At 30.0% G+C, this 24211-nt stretch overlaps 3 protein-coding genes and 1 long non-coding RNA gene across 4 annotated transcripts; 2 read left to right on the top strand and 2 right to left on the bottom strand.

Annotated features, from left to right (window-relative positions):
* Positions 1-1204: 1204 nt before the first annotated feature.
* On the top strand, positions 1205-4590 carry LOC149888098 (uncharacterized). Its single transcript, XR_016452599.1, has 2 exons — positions 1205-1246; positions 1421-4590. It is a non-coding gene; the product is annotated as an uncharacterized LOC149888098 (long non-coding RNA).
* On the bottom strand, positions 1546-2862 carry LOC145188900 (lipase member J-like). Its single transcript, XM_080065406.2, has 2 exons — positions 2577-2862; positions 1546-2502 (listed from the first exon to the last, which is right to left on the bottom strand). The coding sequence occupies exons 1-2, from the start codon at positions 2860-2862 to the stop codon at positions 1613-1615; spliced, it is 1176 nt and encodes a 391-aa protein (XP_079921532.2). The 3' UTR covers positions 1546-1612.
* Positions 4591-6256: 1666 nt separating the features above from the next.
* Positions 6257-11886, bottom strand: LOC145188873 (NADH dehydrogenase [ubiquinone] flavoprotein 1, mitochondrial-like). Its single transcript, XM_090087275.1, has 17 exons — positions 11315-11886; positions 10125-10192; positions 10012-10035; positions 9622-9690; positions 9430-9526; positions 8886-9121; positions 8689-8808; positions 8447-8572; positions 8245-8310; positions 7973-8075; positions 7780-7843; positions 7583-7673; positions 7237-7299; positions 7077-7131; positions 6710-6750; positions 6537-6605; positions 6257-6414 (listed from the first exon to the last, which is right to left on the bottom strand). The coding sequence occupies exons 1-17, from the start codon at positions 11349-11351 to the stop codon at positions 6325-6327; spliced, it is 1419 nt and encodes a 472-aa protein (XP_089943401.1). The 5' UTR covers positions 11352-11886; the 3' UTR covers positions 6257-6324.
* A 4328-nt stretch (positions 11887-16214) lies between these two features.
* Positions 16215-18444, top strand: LOC149888099 (elongation factor 1-alpha). Its single transcript, XM_090087262.1, has 4 exons — positions 16215-16364; positions 16613-17065; positions 17229-17830; positions 17912-18444. The coding sequence occupies exons 2-4, from the start codon at positions 16633-16635 to the stop codon at positions 18281-18283; spliced, it is 1407 nt and encodes a 468-aa protein (XP_089943388.1). The 5' UTR covers positions 16215-16364; positions 16613-16632; the 3' UTR covers positions 18284-18444.
* The last annotated feature ends 5767 nt before the right edge of the window (positions 18445-24211 follow it).

Here is a 24211-nt window from a genome sequence, read left to right on the forward strand (position 1 = left end):
GCTGCGCGTGGAGTCTCATCGTTTTTCCCCTGGATTTTCTCAATTTTTTGCATTTTTCAAAAATTTTCGACTTTAGTATTATTGTTCTTGTTGTAACTTTCTAAAAAATTTGCAAAGATTAACAAAATAAAAACGAAAGAATTAAAATTCAATAATTAAACCAATCACAATTAATTTATTTCATTTTATTTATTAATTTATTTTTACAATGTATGACGCCACACTGTAAAGGGATGGGATGGGCAATTTTAAAACGCATTTTTCCTAGGATTGCCATTGTTTTTTCCCTTTCACAATACAGTATTTTGAAAGGCAACAAAAAATGCTACTAGATGGCACTAGCACAATTTTTTCAGGCAAATTTGGAATATCATTGTTTTTCCCATGGAGCCTTCATATATTATTGCCTAAAGCAGATATTCAAATGCTCATGGTCATTAGTTTTTAACTAAAGAGCTGCAGTAAAAACGGGCTAAAACTGAACGCCCTTGTTTACCTTCACTTCGCAGGAAGAAAATTTATCGTGGACTTTAAACTTCGCTCTTTTGTATTGAACTTTGGAAACGATATCACCCTTCTTGAAAATAAGTCTTGTTGAAAAAAAAAGTTATTTTTTAGACTCGTTCTCAATTTGCATGTTATTTAATTGTAAAATTGAAGTGGTAAAAGCTTTTATTGATGTAGAATGAGCCTCGTGTAAATTTATTGTCTACTATTTTAAAGTTTTACTTAAATGTGTCCGAATTTGATCTAGAGAAAGAGAGAGAGAAATGAAAACTACTTTGTAACGAATAAAACTTTTTAGATTCCCGCCCCCTTCTTGCCCTTTAAATATTTCCCTTTCCTAAATCCCTGTGAAAAGATAAAGAGAAAACATGTGATTTGTCAAAAGCCAAAACTTCAAACAACAAAAGCCGATCTTCAAACAACAAAAGTCAAAAAACCTTTCATGCATAAACGGTTTTTTAAGTTATTAATAAAAACATACTTTTTAGAAAAGTTTAAAATAAGTCTAAGGAATCTTGTTTTCGGTTAAATATTACGTTTACTTGAAATTTTGTATTCATTTTAAAATTGTGTTTACAACTAAAACTTGTTTGTTTAAATCTTTATTTACTATAGCTTGTGTATACTCAATAATAGTAATAGAACCCTTACTTTCTATGAATTCCAATAAATCTTTATTTTCTAGAATTTTTATTCTAGAAAAATAAAGATATGTAGAGAACACTACTTCTATCAAATGGTAATTTTTTTATAAATTTTTATTCCGTCGACTAACCAAACTTGTCTTCTTTGAGCTCCAAAGTGACAGATGGAGTGAAAATTTTTATTTAGACTATTTATTGAACGATTTTAAACTATTTTAAAAGTATTGCTATTGCAAATAAATTGCAGGGAATTATAAATTATGTATTAGAAGTACAACGAACTAAAAATCAGGGGCAAACATCTTTCTGTGACAAGCTAAACCTCATTTATCATCATTAAATCAGTCATGCGTCTCGTCTGAAAATATAGCTTAGGAGTGAATTATGAAAGAAAGCAAGTATTTGAAATTTTTTCTGAAGTTTGTTTTACAATACGTATTCACAAAGAGAAATGTTATTTTTTAATTGTATTTGTATTTCTTAATGGATTTCAAGATATAATTGTATACTTTTTCTCTAGCATCTAGGCCCCAAATGAAGTCCAAATGATTATACCCATCGATCTTTTTATTAACTAACACGTGGTTTAGTTCTTTGGATAACCAACTCACATCAATTGGGTTAGCAAGCCAATCGTTACTCCCTGAAACCAACACAACTGGATTGGTAATTTGTTTTAAATTGTATATTAGGGGAAACACCCAACCATATGTTTTAATGTTTCCAAAGTATCCGTAATCATACCTTTGGAATTGATTTTCTCTGATTAATTGACTGAAATGAAGCATGTTTTTGACTGATGTGCCAGCAGGTGTGTGAGAAAAGTACACAGGAATGCGAGTTTCATTTAAGTTTCTTTTGTCGTATCCTGCCATTAAAAACAAAATATTGCTACACATTGCTTCATCAATAGGACAGGCTTTATCAGCTAAAAAACGAGTCCATTTTTGGGATGGCAAAAAATCTCGCACTCCTAACATCTTGAAGAAGATCTCGATCTCTGATTGAACGTATGTGAAATACTTAATTGGGCTCTCAGTATTACCAAGATGAGCAACAGGGGCAAGGGCATAAAAAATTTTAATTTGCTGACGAAGTTTGGCGTTTTGACTCAGTCCAGCAAACGCGATCATTGTTCCCTGAGAGTGGCCAACATAGTACAGCTGAGACTGGTTTGTCATTTGCAAAATGTAATCAACCATTGATGGCAAGTCGTATTCGGCCATTTCTGCAAATGTGAAATCCCAATATTTATCACTATCAGTTTCTAAGTTTATGTGTTTGTTAGAATAGGTATTTCCGCGCGTGTTACCCATCCATACGTCATAACCAGCATCCGCCATTATAAAACCTAAATGTGAGGAAATAGATAAGTTTAAATTAAATATTTGATTTTTTTTTTCAAAGAAAACAGTTATTTTTTACCTAAACTCTGATGAGGAAGATTTGTTACCCAATTTGAGCTGGAGCACAGCAACCCATGCTGCAATAAAACTACTGGCTTTGGACTACTTAAATGTTTGTAACCGTTTTTCGGATTTCCATGTGGAATTCTGTGCAGTACTAAAATATAACCATCTTCAGTTACCGTTCGATGATTTTCAACTGGATAGTTCCAATACTTTATTAGGTCTGGAACCGATAGATTCTCTTCTGGTAACGAGGCTAACCTTAACCCAACTACAGAAATGAAAACCAGAACTTTTAACATCTTAATTCATTAATTTTATTTACTGCGGTTCGTTTAACTGAATTTAGAATGTTTTTCTGTCGTACTGTCCTTATGTTTTCTGTATATTTAAATACAAAATATCTAATACAACGTTTATTGATCTAAAATCGTTGTTAGCTGTTTATTAGCTGAGATAATTTCGTAATGTGCTTTATTGATTGAAACGTAAACTTATATTTCGACGGTCAAATAAGCTTTGAATAAACAAACCAATAAGTAGCGAATATTGGTTATTACAGCCACGTTTTCACTATTTATAGCCAAGCCACTTGATTTATCAATTTTCTTATTCTCACTCTATCAGTCTCCATTAATTTTCTGCTGACTCGTGTTCTTACTGTTTCGCCAAGCTTCATCTGTGAACAATCTTCCTTTTGGTTGCTTTAAAATGATTTTAAACCTTCTAAGCTTTTTCAGTTTAGAATAATAATCAATCACAATCAATAACAACCGCTGTTGATGATGAACAAATTGTATTTACCATATTGAATTTGAATAATTGTATTTATATTATGCAACTTTATTCTTGTGTAAACAATCTACAGTAACTGCAGGGTGTGGCACAGCGTCAGGGGGTGAAATTCTATTGTATTTAGTTTTTAAAATTCGCGATAAAAGTTTACTACACAATTTGACTCGCATCAATTAACAAGATGATTTAACAGATATAATGGTAATTTTTCCATGCAATATACAAAAACTATCAAGGCTATAAAAAAAGGTATAAAGTATTTGACAAATATTATGAAACAGCCTGTTTCCAATAACATATCAAATATAGCTCTTTGATGATATACTCAATTTGTTATTGGTGTCCAGTCTCAAAATACTTTTGCTTCACAGTTAACTTTCTCGTACATTTTTTCTATGGCGTTATTTCTATGACTTTATCATATTCGGTTACATTTTTCTATGGCGTTATTTCTAAGACTTTATCATATTCGGTTACATTTTTCTACGGCGTTAATTCTATGACTATCATATTCGGTTACATTTTTCTACGGCGTTAATTCTATGACTTTATCATATTTGGTTACATTTTTCTATGGCGTTATTTCTATGACTTTGTCATATTCGGTTACACTTTTGTCGCGTCTTAGTGTAACTATATATAATAAAATTCCTGCTCCTTCGACATCTTTTTGGCACAACCAGCTAAATATTACAGAAGAAATTTTATTAGATCATCTCCCAGCATCATGTACACTCCAGATGTATCACTGGCCGTCTTTAGATTTAGGTCATAAAATGTCAGTTTATATACATTTCTTTTTGATCAATAGAATGCCTGCAGAGAATTTCGGAACTATTAGAGCTTATTGCAAATCCAACATCAAAGTTTATTTAAGAACTTATTATCTCGTGTTTTGTGTTGGTCAGCGTAGATGTGACTCAAAATCGAATTTTGTTTGTATTCATTTTTTTGTACAGATTTTACGTGTTCTTCGAGGAAACGTGAAATCGAAGATTGCGTTCAGAGTAAAATATTTCTGTTAGCATTTTCTTTGAAATTAATTATCTTTTAACAGAGTTCAATGATTATTTTCATTCGGAAAGTCTCTTACAAAAGTCTCCTAGGCTTACTCTTATTTTTTAACACACGGCTACCACATGGTAATATCTATGATAGTTTTGGGACTCCAAGAGACTTCATTAATTTTCTTCTGATGCAGAATGTCAATTTTTATTAAACACGCTCTTCTAAATTTTAAAACCTCGCATATCATTAAATTAGCAAAAAAAAAAGTTTTTCTACTGTTTTTTTAATTTTTAGCATTCATACAAGAACATTCATACAAGAACATTCATACAAGAACATTCATACAAGAACATTCATACAAGAACATTCATACAAGAACATTCATACAAGAACATTCATACAAGAACATTCATACAAGAACATTCATACAAGAACATTCATACAAGAACATTCATACAAGAACATTCATACAAGAACATTCATACAAGAACATTCATACAAGAACATTCATACAAGAACATTCATACAAGAACATTCATACAAGAACATTCATAAAAGAACATTCATACAAGAACATTCATACAAGAACATTCATACAGAACATTCATACAAGAACATTCATACAAGAGCATTCATACAAGAGCATTCATGCAAGAACATATTTCGTCTCCTGTTACAGCAATCATTTATTTTAGCAGTATTTCTTTCATTTCATTAAATTAGTTTTCCCTTACCGTTCCCCTTTTAACTTACCGTTTATTTTCGCGTATTTCTCCACCCCCCCAAGTCTATATCTTATCCGATACTTTTACTAGATTTTTTATCCGATACTTTTACCCGTATATATCGAATAACATTTTTGAATCATTTTCTTTGGTCATAAATTGAAAAGTTTTAAGAATATCTCTAAATCGAAAAAATGTAAACATACGAATCGATTAAGCGACTTAAACGCGAGTATACACGTTTGTAGCAGAATTCTTTTGACTTGTACACGAGTATAAATGTGCTCAAAGGAGAAAATATCCTTAGAACAATAGAAACTAGAAATTTGAATCACGCCGAGCCGAGAATAAAACATTCCAGTTGTTGTCGCTCGCGATCGTTTTTTAAATCTAAAATCCAGGGCGATTCGAGCTTCGTCGAGCTTTTTATTAAACGACCTTTAATTAGATTTGATTAATCGAACCAAATTGAGAATTTAATGGAACCTAATCGAGCATAGATTTTTTTTACATGTCTTCTCTAATATGCAGACATGAATGCTCAAAACTTGTTTTAACCTGCCCAAGTAAACTATCTGCATTCTTTCTAAAAAGAGTGACTTCTTCATTTATTGTATAACGATTTACTTTCCCATTTATATAAAGAATACTCTTTACCATCAGAGTTTTCTTTCCTCCTTTAGGTATTCTATCAGACCAATAAAATAATTTTTGTTGACTTGTGCAACAATTTCGAAGCAAAAACTGTTTGTTGACCTGTGCAAACTAACAATTTCCAATCGAAAACTGTTTACAGAAAAAAGTCTATGTGTTGATAATTCAGTTTGGATTAGCCTAATGCTAATTTTCAGTTTGGAGATACAACCCTTAATATGTGTGGGAAAAAAGACAAGAGTCAAGGAGTTGTCTAATGATACTGTAAAATCAATTTATCATAGCATACCCTAAGTCAAGGTTCTGGTACTTCATAATTAACCAAAAAAATCTCTCAATACTGACATATATTAGAAAAAAAATTATCATTTCTGAATGCTGACATTAGGGTATAAAAATACCTGTATACTGTAATAAAAAAAATATGAAAAATTGGAAATTTAATACTTGTAATATAATAACACAGGAGATTTATCATTTAGTAAAAAGTATAACGCAGAAAGTTCAATGAAACTATGTGACATCTTTTATTCGGAGTTAATATTTACATTAAACGATGGCTTTCACAACGACATAGTGGGTTCACCCTGAAATAGCTGCTTGTTTATTGAAGTTAGCCTGGTATTTTTCAAACCTTTCTACTAAGAGAGGCCGAAAGTGACGTATCAGTCCCTATGAAATAAACGAAAATGAAATGAAATCGAAACACAAAACAAAGTAATTTGTTTTACGGCTTTTTTTCAATCGTAACCTTATGGTAGGTAATTAGTAAAACAATACAACAAATAAGTTACCTGTACAGGCCACGCAGCACCGTCACCCAAAGCACAAATAGTGTGACCTTCTATCTGTTTACTAACTTCCTAAGATATATATTAGCAATTACATAACAACACATAACAACACCACAACAACACTTAGAGAGATAAAAAGAAAGTAGTGCAAAAGTAAAATTTCAAAAACTCACCCACAACATATCAATTTCTTCAGTTTTAGCTTTACCTTCAACTAAAGCATAAAAAGATAAAAAATAAAACATCAATCATGAATGTAGAATTAAAAAGCAAATGAAACACATTCCAAGAATAAAAAGTCTAAAGATATAACTTAATGAGGAATAAATTTAAAGTAACAACGACTGTGATATAAAAATATCTGAGGAATTTAGTAAAAGGAAATTTCTTTTATTTTCTTAAAAAAATTATAATCTTGTTAAATACTTTTAATTTTAAATATGATAACCATCACTATTTTATTAAACCAGATAAAAAATAAACAGATAAACAAATAGAATAGTAAATAAACAGATAAACAAATAGAAAAATAAAAATTACCAAATCTTGCCATGATATTATTCATCCAACCAACACCCTCACGACATGGTGTACACTGAAAATATTATTATTAGTAATTCATGTAACCATTACATAATTTTTTTACTAAATACTAAGAACTTGGAAATCATCAACTCATCACTAAAATCTGGTCACAAACCTGACCACAGCTTTCGTGCTTATAGAACTCGATAAGTCTAGCAATACATTTTACAACATCACACTAAAAAGAAGAAAAAAAAATTTTTTTCTGGTAAGAAATCTGAGTTTTAACATATTATTTGAGCTAAAACTTATATTATTCAGTTATTTGTTTAGTTGAGTAATATGTATACTATGATGAACATAGGTATTCTGTTTTTACATTAAATTTTACTATATATATACATTTTTAAGTTAAACTTTGAACAATATTTAGTTTAAACTGAAATATTTAAAATATTTAAAGAAAAGTTTAAATAGTAATAATATTGATATTTTTAACAACAAAAAATAACTTTTTATACCTGTTTGTTCATAACAATAATTGCAGCTGTTCCAAGACCAGTTTGAACACGGATCAAATCATCGAAATCCATAAGAACATCTTCACAAACACTATTGGAATCAAGAAACTGAATCATTAAGAAAAAAAAAAGTAAAACTTAAAGTTTAGCTAAAATATAAAAAGAACATTAAAAGCAACAAAGAACAAAAAACCTACTCTTTTGGTATAAGAGGGGTAGAGGATCCACCTGGTATAATACATAGTAGGTTGTCCCAACCACCTACAATATATACAAAATTTTATGATAAAATAGTGGGAAATTTTTGGAAAAAGATTGTCTTGTTTCTAATTTTTTTGAATAAACAAAGTTTTAACAATTATTCACAAACAATATTTTAAAAACACGCACCAAGCACTCCTCCAGCATGTCTTTCAATTAGCTCTTTCAAAGGGATGGACATTTCTTCTTCAACTGTACAAGGATGGTTTACATGGCCAGATATGTTAAAAAGCTAAGAAAATAAAAAGAAATTTATAAATACTAATGCTAAATAGAAAATTTAAAAGAAAAGCAATCTATTAAAATAAGATGGAACTTTTTTTTGAAAAGTGCAAACATATCTAGAGGATTTAATTAAAGAACCAATAAAATGAAATTAGAAAAAGTATCAAATAAATCACCTTTTGGCCTGAGTTTCGAGGCCTTCCCATACTAGCAAACCAACTACCACCACGCCGACAGATTTCCTAAATGCAATTTTCTTTTTCTCTATAAGGATTATAAACCAATTAACAGAATATCTTTTTTTTTTGAAGAAAAGCTGAAAACTGTTAGGCTTTTAAAGCTAAGAAAATAAATTTGAAGATAAAAAGAAAAGCATACAGGAGCCACAGAAACTGTTTCAACATTTGCAACAGTGGTAGGACACCCAAAAACTCCAACATCAGCAGGAAAAGGAGGTTTTAATCGTGGTTTACCTTGTTTCCCTTCCAGACTCTCAATTAGTGCCTGTAAAAAAAGAGAATGACTTTATTTATTCAAAAGTTGGTAAACTGAACTGACTTTTGATAAAATAAGAAACTTCCATTAAGTAGCAACTGAATTATAACATAAAATAAACATACTGTCTCCTCTCCACAGATATAAGCTCCTGCACCTCTATGCATAAATACATCAAAATCATAACCAGTCCCACAAGCATTTTTTCCAATTAAACCAGCTTTATAAGCTTCATAAATTGCAACCTAAAGTTTTATGGCTTTAAATTTTATTCTTGTTTAAAAATCACTTAAAATAAAAAACTGAAATAAATGCCAGATACCTGCATGTTTGAAGCTTCATTGTAAAACTCTCCTCGAATATAAATGTATGCAGCCCGAGCTCCCATTGCTCGCCCAGCTATTAAGCAACCTTCAACTAGTTTATGTGGGTCATGCCGCATAATCTCACGATCTTTGCATGTTCCAGGTTCACCTTCATCAGCATTGACAACAAGATATTTAGGACGACCATCAGAAGGTTTGTTCATAAAACTCCATTTTAATCCTGATGGAAAACCTAAATGAAAATAAAAAAAATAATTTAATACTCTCATGAAAAATATTTAATTAAGTGATTAAATTAACTGTCAACTTTTTATTTAATCTTTTTTTTTTTTGATTCTTGTAGCAAAAGTACAAATTTTAAATATTCTTTTCTTCTTTTTACAATAAAATTTTTAATATTACTAAACTCAGCAGCATTTTCAATTAGCTATTTCATAATAATCAAAATAGTTTTTATTGTGCGATACAATACCAAACCTTAAATTTTGCAATCAACATTTATTAAGACTGGTTTTCCACTTGATAAGAATAAAAACTTACCTGCACCACCACGCCCGCGAAGACCAGATGTCTTAATCTCATTCAATATCCAGTCATGGCCTTTAAGAATAATTTCTTTGGTTTTGTACCAATCACCCTAGTTTAACAAAAAATGTCTATAAACTTAGAAAACTTTAAAAAAAAAGGATAATAAAAAACTGAGAAAATTGAATTAAGAGGTTAAAAACAAACCCTAGCCATAGCTCCTTTTAATTTCCAATCATGCCTTCCATATAAATTTGTGAATATCCTGTCATCATCCTAAAATGAATTATACCTATTCTTACCAACTTTATGAGTTTTTTTTTTTACCTAAAATTATATTTCTATAACTGTATTGGAAATAGAAATAAAACAAAAATACTGATTACTATAGAAAATTTAATTAGAAGTCAAAAAATATTAAAGAATAAAAAAGACAGAAAAACAAGATTTTTAAACATACAAACATATATACATACAAACATACATACATACATACATACATACATACATACATACATACATACATACATACATACATACATACATACATACATACATACATGCATACATACATACATAAACTTGATAAATACTTACAGATAATGGTCCAAACTTGGTTTTCTAAAAAATACAGAAGAAAATGTTAAAATAATTTTTTTTAAATAAAACTTATATATGGATATTAGTGTAATGCAAATATAGCTAGATACCTGTTTAGGTGCCTCTGTTGATTGCAGCCTTTTAGGAGTAAGACATACTCTTCCAAATGCAATATTCCCTTTGAATAAATTTTTAAGATAATTAAAACAAATCTATCAACAAATAACACATGCTTTTTGCTAAAAAATAAGAGACAAAGAAAGTTTTGTTTTGATTTATTTTGGGATGTATTTATAAATATTGATAATATACTAACATTTAGCTTTTTAAACATTTAATTGATGTTTATAAACAAATTAATATCATTAGTAATTTTAATCTGTATTTGTACATAATTTGTTTTATGGTGCTGATACTGAAATTTAGGTATTATAGCTAGTTTTTAAAAAAAGTTTTTTAAACATATACAAACTCTGAAAAGACTATATTTTTTTAAAGATTTTTTGATAAGAACATAAATATATGAAAGCAAAGTTTGTAAATTTATTAACATAAACCTGTGAGGTTAATGTAATGCTTTTCTTTTGCTTTTGACAATTTAAGACAAATTTCACATTTTGGAAAAAATATTTAAAAAAAAGGTAAAAGAAAATGATAAATCAAAATCAAAATAAAATTGACAACAGGAAAAGATTTCTTGATTTTATCATTGTTTTACAAATTAGAAAGCATCAGTTAAAAAATTTCAGAGTTTTCCTGACTATAAAATATTTTAAAAATATACAAAAAGAATATATATATATATATATATATATATATATATATATATATATATATATATATATATATATATATATATATATATATATGTATGTATATATATATATATATATGTATGTATATATATATATATATATATATATATATATATACACACACACACATATATATGTATATACATACATATATACATACATATAAACATATATACGTATACATACATACATACATACATACATACATACATACATACATACATACATACATACATACATACATACATACATACATACATACATACATACATACATACATACATATATACATACATTAATACATACATACATATAAACCTAAACTAAGATCATATTACAAAGCTTGAAGAAAAAAGCATATAAACAAATTTATTTTTTCTTATAATAAATTTGACCGAAAAGACTTTATGTTTAGCCATTTTATATACAATTTTTAAATTTGTTTATATCTATGGTAAATATAAAATTAAAAAAAAAAAACTCACATGCATTGGCATTCTTCAAAACTGTACGTAAAGACATTTATTTTAAAATCAATTTTTGTGAAGCTTTTAAATATTATGCTTTCTACTAGATTTAATTTCACAATTTATTATACATTATCAGCATTTAGTAGTGGAAAGTTAGCTGAGTTGATTATCTAAGTTATGACTTATGCGAATCTTTCATATGGATAGTTTCACGGCATCGATTTGAATAAAAAACTATTGTAGCTTAAAATCGAATAATAACTTATTTAGAGTAAATTAATGTAGACAAAAAACTTCGTCAATAAGTATCACAAGCTGCAACAATTTTTTTTCTTCTTTCAAATTAAAAAAAATTTTGAAAAAACTTAATTATCCGAATTCTTTTTTGACATCTAAGGTTTTATTCATTCGATCCAATACCGTTATTTCATAGCCGAATATTTATTGATTGTTTTTATAAATCTAGATTTTTCCGTAAAATTATGCAGGTGAGCGTTCAGGTTATTTTTAATAAGGTAAAGACTTTTTTTTATTCAGAGAAAGATTTTCAATATCAAGGCTCCACGATGCAGCTGGCTCTGAATTTTATTCTAAACTACTAGCTTATCACACCTCTCACCCGAACCTCGGCCGAGGAAATTTTTTCCAGTTATGGCTGACTTTTTTGTAAAACTTAGACCGTTAAAGTTGAAAATATTTCGTCACCATCCTGGCTAAAAAATTATTTGTTAAAGTGATATGATATGAGGTATAAAGTGGTTGTATAATCATAAAGGATAAGATATAGTATATTACAGATATTAATAGCTGCATTATAATAAGTATAATCACCGTGTATGTTTTAGTCCGTTTGTACCGCAAAGAACAAAAAAAATTAATTTTACTTAAACTGTAAGAAAAAAATTTCATCACGCCAATAAAAAGATATATTTACATCAAAGCCTCCATTTTTGTGTGTGTAATTTGTTAGCTTTTAAAAGGTAGTATTAGTGCAGGGGGTTATAATATTACTCCAGGGGTTATAATTTTACTCCAGGGGTTAAAATATTACTCCAGGGGTTAAAATATTACTCTAAGATTAAATCTGGTAAAAATAAAAAGGTCAAAATCCGCTTCAACACTTTTCATCTGCCCTTTGATAATAAAACTTTACAAAATGTGTGAAAGGAACTCGTTTGTAGAAAGTTTTAGAGGCAAATTTTCTTTATTTTCTTTCTTTCTTTCTTTTTTTCTTTCTTTTTTTTTTTTTGATTAAGTTTAAGTAAAACTAACTTTTTTTCATTTAAGTTTTAAAAAATTCTTTTTTATAAATGTAAAAGAAAGTTTTTTAATTGTTTCTGGTGTGGGAAAGCTAGTAGCTTTCATTGAGAGAAAATAGACCAATATATCTATAAAGACATGATCAAACCAAATCTACTTTTAAGTGCTCAACACCTAATTGCGCTGTACAAAGTGTTGAGCAATTGGTGTCAGAAAACATCAAAGAAGCTCTTGCATAGCCTGCTCAATCTTCAGATTTAAATCCTTTACAGCACCTGTCTGATTATTTGGATTGAACAAAACCGAAATAAAATAAACTTAAATTTATCCTCTAATTGCCCAATATTCAGTCGTTATACGATGATTTAAGGCCTTAAGTGATGTCAGCTATTTTTTTTGGGTATAGCTCATTTTTAAGGAGCCAGATATTATAGATTAAGGAGCTAGATTGAATAGACTGGAGAGCCCTCCTAAACTTTCCTTATGTACGATAACTATCCTTGAGCTAACCTTTTACAAGTTGAGATAACTGAGCTTGAGCCAAATCTTTGGGTAACCTTTCAGCATAGTCTGCGCTCTGCCAGTGAGAGCTGCTTTAGCTGTGAGGAATTTTAATAGGCTCAATTGAATTATACCGAGATCATCAATTGCCCTGAAAAGACTACGTGTTTTTACTTTCATTAATATTAATCAAAGTAGGCCGAGAAAGACAATGATTTCATTAGTGATTTCTCCACCAAAAAGTTCTAAAAACGAAAAATTTTGCGAACGGTTTTCAATGTTATTATTTTTTAGATTTCTGAGTTGTAATTTTCTAATTTCTCAGTTTTTTTGTACTTTAGCAAATAATTTATTTGATATTTGTGAAAATTTGTCTTTGCATAAAGCTTAGCTCTGTAATAAGAAATTAAAATCATATCCAGCGTTAAGAATTTAGGATTTTAAAAATAGTCAACTTGTGTGTTAAAGAGGTTCCAACTTCTTCTTCAATTGACTAGATATTTATTGAAAAAGGTGTCAATTGGTAAATTAGCACCAGGACCAGAGGTAAGTCTTCATACTTTACTAACAGAACCAAAAATAAATGAATAAATTTAATAACTTTTTAACATATTTTGAATAAAATTCTTTTCACTGGAATCCAACTTTCTTAGAGTCACTTGTTCATCGTGTTCATCACGGGTAGTGTTGACCGGCTTGGGAAACAAACTTTTGTACCGGTAAGATAACGATCCCTAGCATACCCCAAAAAATACCCGCTTTTTTACCAAAAACATTTAAAGGTAAATAAGTATTTCATTTATTCAATCAATTACTGAAATACAATCATTAAGCTTCAATTAACACAGAGTGTCCCAAATGTCACGGTCTGATTTGTTTTGCTTATAACTTCTAAACTAATTACATTTTCAGGATTTTACTTAGCAGAAAATTCAAGATAAGCTCAGCAAAACTTAAAATGGATAATTACACTCAACAATAACGAGTTCCAATTCACGAAATGATAGCTCAATTATTGCAGCTCAACGTGAATTTCGACAACAATTTCTGATTGATGGCGATTTGAAGAAGTAGGGACAACGTCCAATAACTTAAGAGCAGGAAGACCACTAGCACGATATTCATTAGGAAAATACAGATCGTGTAGCTAAAATTCGTTAATTGATCCAGAAGCTTGACTTTAAAAAAATGTCATCGCTTATATGGGGCACATTTATTAAGTATAATTTTCAAAACATAATGCAAAAAAGTTGTAAGAACTAATTCTTCATTTACTTTAAACACTTTGTATACTAGTTAATCCAAGGAAAAGAAACGTTGGGAGAAAATGTGTTATTAATTTTAGTAAGTAATAATTACTTTTAAAATACATTTAATTTTTTAAATTTCTTTTTAAATAATATTTTTAAATATAAATTATTTAAAGAATAAGTTGTAATTTCTTTAAAAAGTAAAGTTAAAATTTTAAGTAATTTTTGATTACTTTTGATAATTTTTGTTTTTAGTAATTTTGTTTTTACTTAATATTTAGTTTTTACTTTTGCAAATATATTTTACATCTTTGATATTGTCAAAACATGGATTAAAGTTTAATCTGGTCTTTAAAATGCATGTCAAACAAAATTTGCCATCTTATTATTTTTTTTCTTTACACCAAAAGATTTTCTAAATAATAAAGTCTTTGTTTTTAATCAAATTAGTTTGGGACGCATCGCAACGTCAGGGTTCTGCAAAAAGTTTAACATAAAGTAATATAATTTGACTCTTTTTTTTTTTTATCATTGTTACAACTAAAAATAAATGTCAGAACTGGTATAAATCATCAAACAATTTGTTCAAGCGGTTTTAGATAAAGAAACAGAATCAGTAGTGCAGCACTTTGGAGCAAAGTACTACTTGATCCCTTCATAAATGCTGTTGCACAAATTCAAAGAAATACAAAAATTTTAACATTTTGGGAAAACCTCTGGAATTTTTATTTGAGTAATTCCTCACTTCTATATATGGCATTGCTCCGTTAATTGCACAGTATGGTATTGTTCCGTTAATTGCACAGTAAACTTTGGGTAAACAAAGTCTTTTTATAGCGATCGGGGGCCTTATTATAAACTCGAGTTTGGGCCTGCTTTTTTTTTTCTTTTTTTTTTAATTTTTGAAATGAAAAAAAAAAAACCGTTGAATGTTGAGCTTTTTATTAAATACTTGTTAAATTCACATGTCACGTGTCACATATCACGTGTCACATATCACGTGTTTGTTGTGCTTTTTTTTTTTTTTTTTTTTTTTCTTGAAAACTCTCTAAAAAATTTTCTTCTTGGTGTTGCTGAATTTTTTATTTGTAGCCAAAAAGGTACAACCAATATAAAAGTTTTAAAAATCTAAAAATATATACAAATATCATAATAATTGTTATCTGTATTTTTTACTTAAAAATCAATCGAGCAGAGTTCATTTTTGATAAAATTTAGTTTTGAAAATGATCACTCGCCAGTATAATTTGAAGCCATTTTTGGATTAAAAAAATCTCATGGAAAATTTAATTTGAAATGGTCTCTTTTTAATGTCGAACAAAATTCAGCAGATAAATGTTCATCTTTTGAAATATAGTGTTTTAAATTGTTGGCACTCAAAAAAAAAAATTCATTTCATTTAACACTTTTTTATAATTTTATGCTAGATTTCAATGATCTTTTTTATTTTAAAATTGACCATTTTTTGTACAGCACTAATATTGTGTTAATTATCCTCAAAATATCGAAGATAAATATTTAATCGAAAAATCTTTTAAAGGTGGCGTTTTTGGCTGAACCGTGCTATCAGAATATCAGTAAAACTTTTTTATATTCTTAGCTGTTATGTAACCATAGCAAATCTGTGATGGACTGAATTGTGACCTCTTCCCTTACTAAATCGATGCAATTGGCACTTCCAGGAAAGTATATTTCGTGTACTCACGTGGTGAAATAAACAATTGCATTTGTTTAAAAGTCAAAGGTCTATAGATTTAGTAAAACATCAGTTTTACAGCTATAAAGTTCTGTTATTATCTATAAAACCATTTTCAATTATATTACTGTTATATGGTTGTTTAACTGAGATTAAATTAAAAACGTTTTAAAAAACATTTAGAATATTTTACGTGTAACTTAATCCTAAAAACAGAAAGATAATTCGTCGTTTTGTCAATTGCATTGCTTTATATAGAAGTTTTTTACGTCAATTCAAACTCAGGCCTCGATTGTATAAAGCTGCAGTCTCGCACGTTACGTCCTTTTAAGCCGAGCAAATTTCGTCTACACTTAAGGTACTGTTCATGTTAATGGCGTAGGAAGTTGAAATCCTTATCCTTGAGTATCATTGCAATATTTCGATTTTAAGTTTCGAAATATCTGTATTCATCGAAGTTGTTGTTTGTTTTCTTTAAGTTTATAAGTTGCATAATTAGTAGAAAGTAATCACTAATACTAAGTTGAAAATCATCTTAGCATATTAACAGACAAAAAAGTTTAAATGCTAACTATTTAAATTTAAATACCATATCTATTGATCTAGATCAGGAGCAATAGTGCAAGATGTCTAACAAAGTGAAGCCTCATATCAACATTGTCGTTATTGGACATGTCGACTCAGGTAAATCAACAAGTACTGGTCACATGATTTACAAATGTGGTGGTATCGACAAACGACAAATCGAGAAATTCGAAAAAGAAGCCCAAGAAATGGGTAAAGGATCATTTAAATATGCCTGGGTTTTGGATAAACTAAAGGCTGAACGTGAAAGAGGTATCACCATCGATATTGCACTATGGAAGTTTGAAACTACAAAGTATGTAGTAACCATCATTGATGCTCCTGGACATCGTGATTTCATCAAGAACATGATCACGGGAACCTCACAGGCTGATTGTGCTGTCCTTATTGTTGCTAGTAGTACTGGTGAGTTTGAGGCAGGTATCTCAAAGAATGGGCAGACAAGAGAACATGCTCTTTTAGCTTACACTTTAGGTAAGTTTATAAGCTCTAAATATTATATGACATCTGAAAAATTCTTTACCAGATAATTTATTTACATATTTCCAATGCTTAATAACAGGCCTTTTATCTTTTGGTTAAATTTTTGTATTTCTCCAAATACATTTATGTAGCTAGTTAAAAACTAATTTTTTAGGTGTAAAACAAATGATTGTTGCAGTCAACAAAATTGACAACACTGAACCTCCATACAGTGAAGCCAGGTTTAATGAAATTAAAAAAGAAATTAGTGCCTATGTTAAGAAAGTTGGTTATGATCCTAAGACTGTCCCAGTACTCCCTGTCTCAGGTTGGCACGGGGATAACATGATTGAGCCATCTGCTAATATGCCATGGTACAAAGGATGGGAAGTAGAATATAAAGATACCGGAAAACAAACTGGTAAAACTCTCCTTGAAGCTCTTGATAACATTCCACTTCCTGCTAGACCAAGTTCCAAACCACTTCGTCTTCCTCTCCAGGATGTCTACAAAATTGGTGGTATTGGAACAGTACCTGTTGGTCGTGTTGAGACAGGTGTATTGAAGCCTGGTATGGTTGTCACCTTCTCTCCTGCCAACATATCTACTGAGGTTAAATCAGTTGAAATGCATCACGAATCACTTGCAGAAGCTCTCCCAGGTGACAATGTTGGTTTTAATGTTAAGAACGTTTCCATTAAAGACATAAGACGTGGAATGGTTGCTTCAGACAGCAAGAATGATCCAGCTGTTGAGGCTGCATCTTTCAAAGCCCAGGTAATTTTTATATTTTGTTTGAGAGATATTGTTATTTTGATTTATTTAAAATTTTCAATATTTAAATGTGCTAAATTCTAGGTCATTATTCTCAATCACCCTGGTGAAATTCATGCTGGATACCAACCAGTTTTGGATTGCCACACAGCTCACATTGCATGCAAATTTGCTGAGCTATTAGAAAAGATTGATCGTCGATCTGGTAAAACAATTGAAGCTGAACCTAAAATGGTTAAGTCTGGTGATGCTGCCATAATTAACTTGATTCCATCCAAACCAATGTGTGTAGAGGCTTTCTCTCAATACCCACCATTGGGACGATTTGCCGTCCGTGATATGAGACAAACAGTTGCAGTTGGTGTCATTAAGGAGGTTGATAAATCTGCTGCATCTGCAGGAAAAGTTACAAAATCAGCTCAGAAAGCTACTGCTACTGGAGGAAAGAAGAAATGACCACCTTCAAATTATCCTTACTATTTTTATGATGAATTCTCAGGGACTTCCACTTTCCATAGAAAATCTATACAGAGGATATCAAACTTGTGGAATAAGTTTTTTCTAACAATTGTAATTTAGTTTTCAGTGGCGGGTGTAATACATGTGAATCTTTACAATTCTCTTATTTTTCTGCCCTGTGCTACTATAGTAGGCTTATATTTGTTTTAAAAGTTTTCAGAAGATTGATCTTTATAGTAATAGCATTTTAAGGCTAAAACAGTCTGAAAGGAAGTCCTTGGTTGATTTATTAATTTAAGTACTTTTTATGGGGAAAATATTTTTAATTGTCTCCTACGTCTTATAAACCTAATGTTTGTGCTACGTTCTGTAAAAGCACTCATCCTTATGAAAAGTTATTCTGACAATGAAATCTGGATTTGGTGTGGGTACAGTAGGAGGACTACTAAATTTTGGTAGCTTCTAAATATAACTTAATGTGTACTCTTGACGTCTAATTCCGCCTACCGTTATTCTCATACTAAAAGTTGATTGTGTAACGGTGTTACACAACGCAATCAAAACAATTAGCGAGCTTCGTGTCAGTTGCACAACCTTCAATGCAGCAATTGTTTTAGTACTTATCCTTAGATAAGTCACCTGCATGGTGTTCTTCATTAGTAACTTTACATCACTAATTAATGTTCTTTAAGTTAATTACTAACCGAATCTTGTGTAATTAAGACCGGAACAGAATGAATTGAGTTACTTCTTTGAGCACAGGAAGTAACTTAAAATTCACAGCACTCTAGAAGCATTTGGCTCAATACAAGGTTTTCTATAATGTAATCATAACTTTTAATTTGTTTTATTGTTCTCTGTTCTCATGTCACTATTTGCAACCTAAAAGTATCAGAAGACTTTAATTTCTTCACATAAAATTATTTGCTAGAAAGTTTCTTTATGTTTAACGCTGTATAATGGTCGACTTTTTGGGATGTACGAATTACTGTCGTTGAAACATATGCCACCAAAATGACTTCCGTAAAAATAGATAAAATAGTTTATTGATCGTCGTTATTAGTTTTTCCCTCTTAAGGCGGGAAAAACTATTCTAAATCAAAATGACTTCCTCAAAATAGTTAACCGTCTATTGATAAGCCTTATTTTTTTTGTTGGTAGTCAATTGTCGGTTTTCCTATTTATCTGCTGTAAGACTCATTTTCTGTTGGCTTGTCTTCGTATTAATTACGACAAAAAAGATATTTTGAGAATAAAAAACGCGTTAATGTTAACTTTAGGGTTATCTCAATATCTGCCTTTCAATAAAAGTTATTAAAATTATTTTTAAAAAAAAAAAGAAAAGAAAAGAAAAGTTTATTGAAGAAGACAAGCGGCGGTACTTTGCACATCTTTACGCATGCTTGATTATTTAAGTCTATGCCAATCTTTTACAAATAATTCTGCAGAAAATTACAAGGTTAGCATGTAGTTTAGAAAATTATATATTCGCGTTACTTGGCACACATTAATTTAAGCTAGTTATTTTCACAAAAATCACTTTATTACAGGAAGTAAACTGATCTTTAAAAGCTTTGTTATCGAAAACTCAATGTGATTTTTTCTGTTGTCCTTTTTCAAGGATAGCATAAGCAATTATATTTTATAAGCATGCAGGGGGTCGTCCCGAGAAGCTCTTTTTTGAATGAACACTCGATTGTGACGATGGATGTTTCGTTATATATCAATAATCGAAACTTTCATTGTATGCTCAAATTTTTACTTTCGTATCCAAAAATACATCATTAAGAAAAAAGAATTCATAGCGAACAAGGTTATATAAGAACTTTTTTTTAAAAAAAAAAAAAAAAAATGCGTAATATTCAGTTGAGATTATTTTTTTACTCGTTTGCATTTTTTAAATCGTGAAATAATTAAAACAAATGGTCAAATTTGTGGAAGTTTTAAGTACTTTGAGGAGGTTTTAAGTACTTTGTTAATAGTGCGCGCTTTGGCGTATTCAAACTATCAAAAAACATATTCTCATCAACACTGAACTTAAAGACCTCTTGCTGTACAAAACAGCATTGATCTTTAAGCTCAGCGCTTCCAGTACAGCCTAAACTGCTTCACTTTGTACTTTCAGTAATTTAAATATTATTTTATATTAAAAATGCGAAGTTTACTTTTATAAATTAAGCATTAAATACCGTTGTAAAAACCAGCGATTTAAAACTAACAGGCTAAGTTTTGACAGCAGTGAATAGTACATTTTTCTGTATGTATTTAAACTTTACATTAAGAAAATATATTCTTTATATTTAGAACTTATTAAAACATTGTTATTAGTTTAAGAAGCTTTGCGGTCCACTGAAAATACTTAAATTTATAGTTTGGACTATTAGGAAAAAAGGTCGAACGTACTTGGCATTAACTAATTTTTGTCACTCAAAACGTTTTGAAGGAAAACCTACTTTACGTCTGTTTTTAAGGGGACTGGTAAAACAGCCACTCTCCTCCTTTTAGCTTGTAAACTTGTCACGTGAACATTATGTTGTCGTCGATAAAGTTTTTCTGCAAGTCTGAGAACAATCATGGCGAACGGCAACAGGAATGTATTTCCCGATGTCGACTCTGAATCAAACTTAATTTTGGAACATGCATCATGCATAATACCTTCAATGGCAGAAAGTGCTATATCAAAACACTCCTCGCATGACGATCAAGACTCCGATAGGGAAAATGAGCCGATCTTTGCTGTGTTAAAGGAAGCTGTCGAAAGTTCTCATGAACAAGATGAAATGCATACCGATGGTGTTGATGGCGACGAAGACGTTAATCGTACTCCAGCTGGTATTGTCAAACATCGACCAAGCATGAACAGTCCCGCTCGAGTACCAAAATGGACGCTGGAAACCATGTCTGCCGCTATGGACTCAGTCTTAGCTGGAGAATTAACTACATCAATGGCTGCAAGGCGATACAATATTCCACGAACGACTTTACTAGATCGACTTTCAATGAAAGTAAAGGCCCAATATCTTGAAGTCCCCGGGTCTTTTCCATTATCTCCTGAAAATGATGCTCTCATTGTAAGTTTTGTGAAGCAAAATATGAATTTAGACAAACAAACTTTAATAAAAGGTATTTTATCCCAAGCAGAAGAGCTTGCTGCTCAACAAGGTAAACCTTTTAGCAATCCTTTAATGACAAGAAAATGGCTGAAACTTTTTGTTCACAAACATCCAAATCTTGACATTCTCAGAACAGCATCAAAATCACGTTGTTCATTACAAAATAACAATACTCAACTAACACCTCAACCAATTACAACTATAGACTTGTCTAATCCAGAATCATCTCAAGAATTTTCACCAGCACCTGATTCAGATGATTGTGATACTAAATATTCCCAGGCAACCATGATACAGCGTAAACAGCATCAGGAGATAGAAGACTCATTTGAAATTAACTTAGCTAAACAAGGACTTGATGCAGTCGAAAAAAAGCTATCTCAAGAACAAAAGTTGTATTTCAACTATAGATTTTACAATAGTGCACTTGAAAAAGGCTATGATTTATGGAGGTTGTGTAAGAATAAAGTAGATGATTCTGAAAGTTTTGAATCAGTTCTGTCTGCTCAAGCATTAAGTGGGATGGAAGGTGCTCTTGATAGTGATCATTTGAAGTACTTTCTTTTCCGATATGAAAATAACAATCTTGAAGAGGGCTACAAGTTATGGTTATTGCTAAAAGAAAAAAGTAGTTAAGGACACTCATTCACATTGTTGCAAACAGTTAGACTTGTTATTTATTTGTGAATGGTGTACATACGTTATTACTAATTATATGTAATAATTATACATAAACACAAATATGCATATATGCATGTGTTGAAAATGTAATTTGTGACAAGTATATATACTATATACATATATAAATATATACTACATATATACACAAGCATACATATATACATACCCACAGATATATATATATATATATATATATATATATATATATATATATATATATATATATATATATATATATTTCTGCTTGTAAAAAAATCATTTTGTCTGTATATATATTATATAGATTCCTTTACATTTAAGATAGTTTTGAAATTTACTGTTAAAAATTCAAATTATTTTATATTTTTAAAAATGACAAGTTCTTGTTGTTTTTTAAAAATGAATCCTCTCAGAACATGGAGTTTCGTTATGGAGTTTCTGCTTTGTATCAATCTGTTTAAAGGTTAAATTGATAATCTAAAAATTTTATTTTCTCTCTCCTACTTAAAAAGTAAATTACTTGTTGCCTGTTGAGCTGTAGCATATGTTAAAACAGAAACTATTTATGCTTGGGACCTCTCCTGATCTCCTTAGGAATCAAAATACTCCAAGATGTCTAATTACATATTTGCATACATGTGTATACATACATACATACATACATACATACATACATACATACATACATACATACATACATACATACATACATACATACATACATACATACATACATACATACATGCATAGATACATACATGCATACATATATACATCCATGTATGTGTATATGTATGTATGCATGTATCCATTTTAGATGCATATATGTTTATGTATAAAGATTATAAACTATAAATACAAAGAAAAAAAAAATATTGCCCTTGTAGAATTATCATCAAATCCGTAGAGGAACAACATTTCATATTTGTATAAAAGTGACTCTCCTAATAAAATCAAATTTTTCCTATTTTAATGTTATTCAATCTAAAAGCAAAACTTTAAAAAAATTAAATTTTTTTTTTTTAGTTTGAAAATAATTTGCTTTTTTTATATTTGTATAAAACTGATTCTCCTGATTAAATTTAAATTTTCCTATTTCGATGTTATTCAATCCTAAAGTAAGACTTTTAAAAAATTTTTAACTTTTTTTTTTAGTTTAAAAGTGATTTGCTATTTCTAAGCCTATTCTTCAAGAAACAGCAACATTTTTGCACAATTTTTAAAGTGATAATAATTTAAAGATCTTTGTATGGGTCAAGAACATCCATCCCTGATTTTCTGGCATTTTTACGTCATCTCTTATCATTTTTTCTCAGTCCCCCTTCGATAGGTGTTTGCTCATATACTGAGGTTGGAAGAACTATGAAATGATAAGAAAACATTCTACCATGAGTAAAAAGGTCACGGTCGCAAAAGTAACGATCTACGTCAAGTTTACAGTGCTCAATATTTTTCAACGGTTGACTCTACACGGTTTTTTGTGTTCTAGTAATTATGCAGTTTAGTCTTTCTTTCTCTGCTTGTTTAAATCTTTCAATAACATTAAATAAAGGAATATTTCCATAACTCTCTCAGCAGTGGCGTACCGAAGGTGGGGCGGGGGGATCCGCCCCAGGCCCCGTCTGGGAGTAGTCCCCCAAATGTTAATACAATTTATATTTTTTTTACTTCAGCCGGATTTTGTAATAGTCAACATTTTTGTTCTGTAATCATAATTGTTTACAACAAAAATGAACCTGAAACATGATCATATCTGCTTGCCAAGAAAATAAACATCCATAGAAAACAAACCAAGATGTAAGAAATTGAAATGACATCTTGGCCAATAACAACCACCGTGACTGTTTTTGAGGCCCTCTGCGAAGCTTCCTTCCCCACACCCGCGAGTACTAATAAATAGATTCGCCCGCCCTACCTACGAGTCTATGGTTCATGATGGTTTAAGCAGACTGACAGATGTTTATATTGTTTCGTTAATGTGGTTAATATACTCTATCATTCAGTACCTCAATAATTCGAGAGCAAATCACGTCTTCAGTTCGTCATCACCAAGTTACATGGTAAGTTATAATTTTATTCCTGCATATAGGCCTAACAAGGCTACGTGAGAAGATTTTAGTTATCAGGTTATAATTTTATATCACACGTCATT

Source organism: Hydra viridissima, unplaced genomic scaffold (assembly GCF_058129835.1).
Source record: "Hydra viridissima isolate aposymbiotic clone 2 unplaced genomic scaffold, HvirCarnegie_v1 scaffold_5, whole genome shotgun sequence".
In the NCBI taxonomy this organism is placed as follows: domain Eukaryota; kingdom Metazoa; phylum Cnidaria; class Hydrozoa; order Anthoathecata; family Hydridae; genus Hydra; species Hydra viridissima.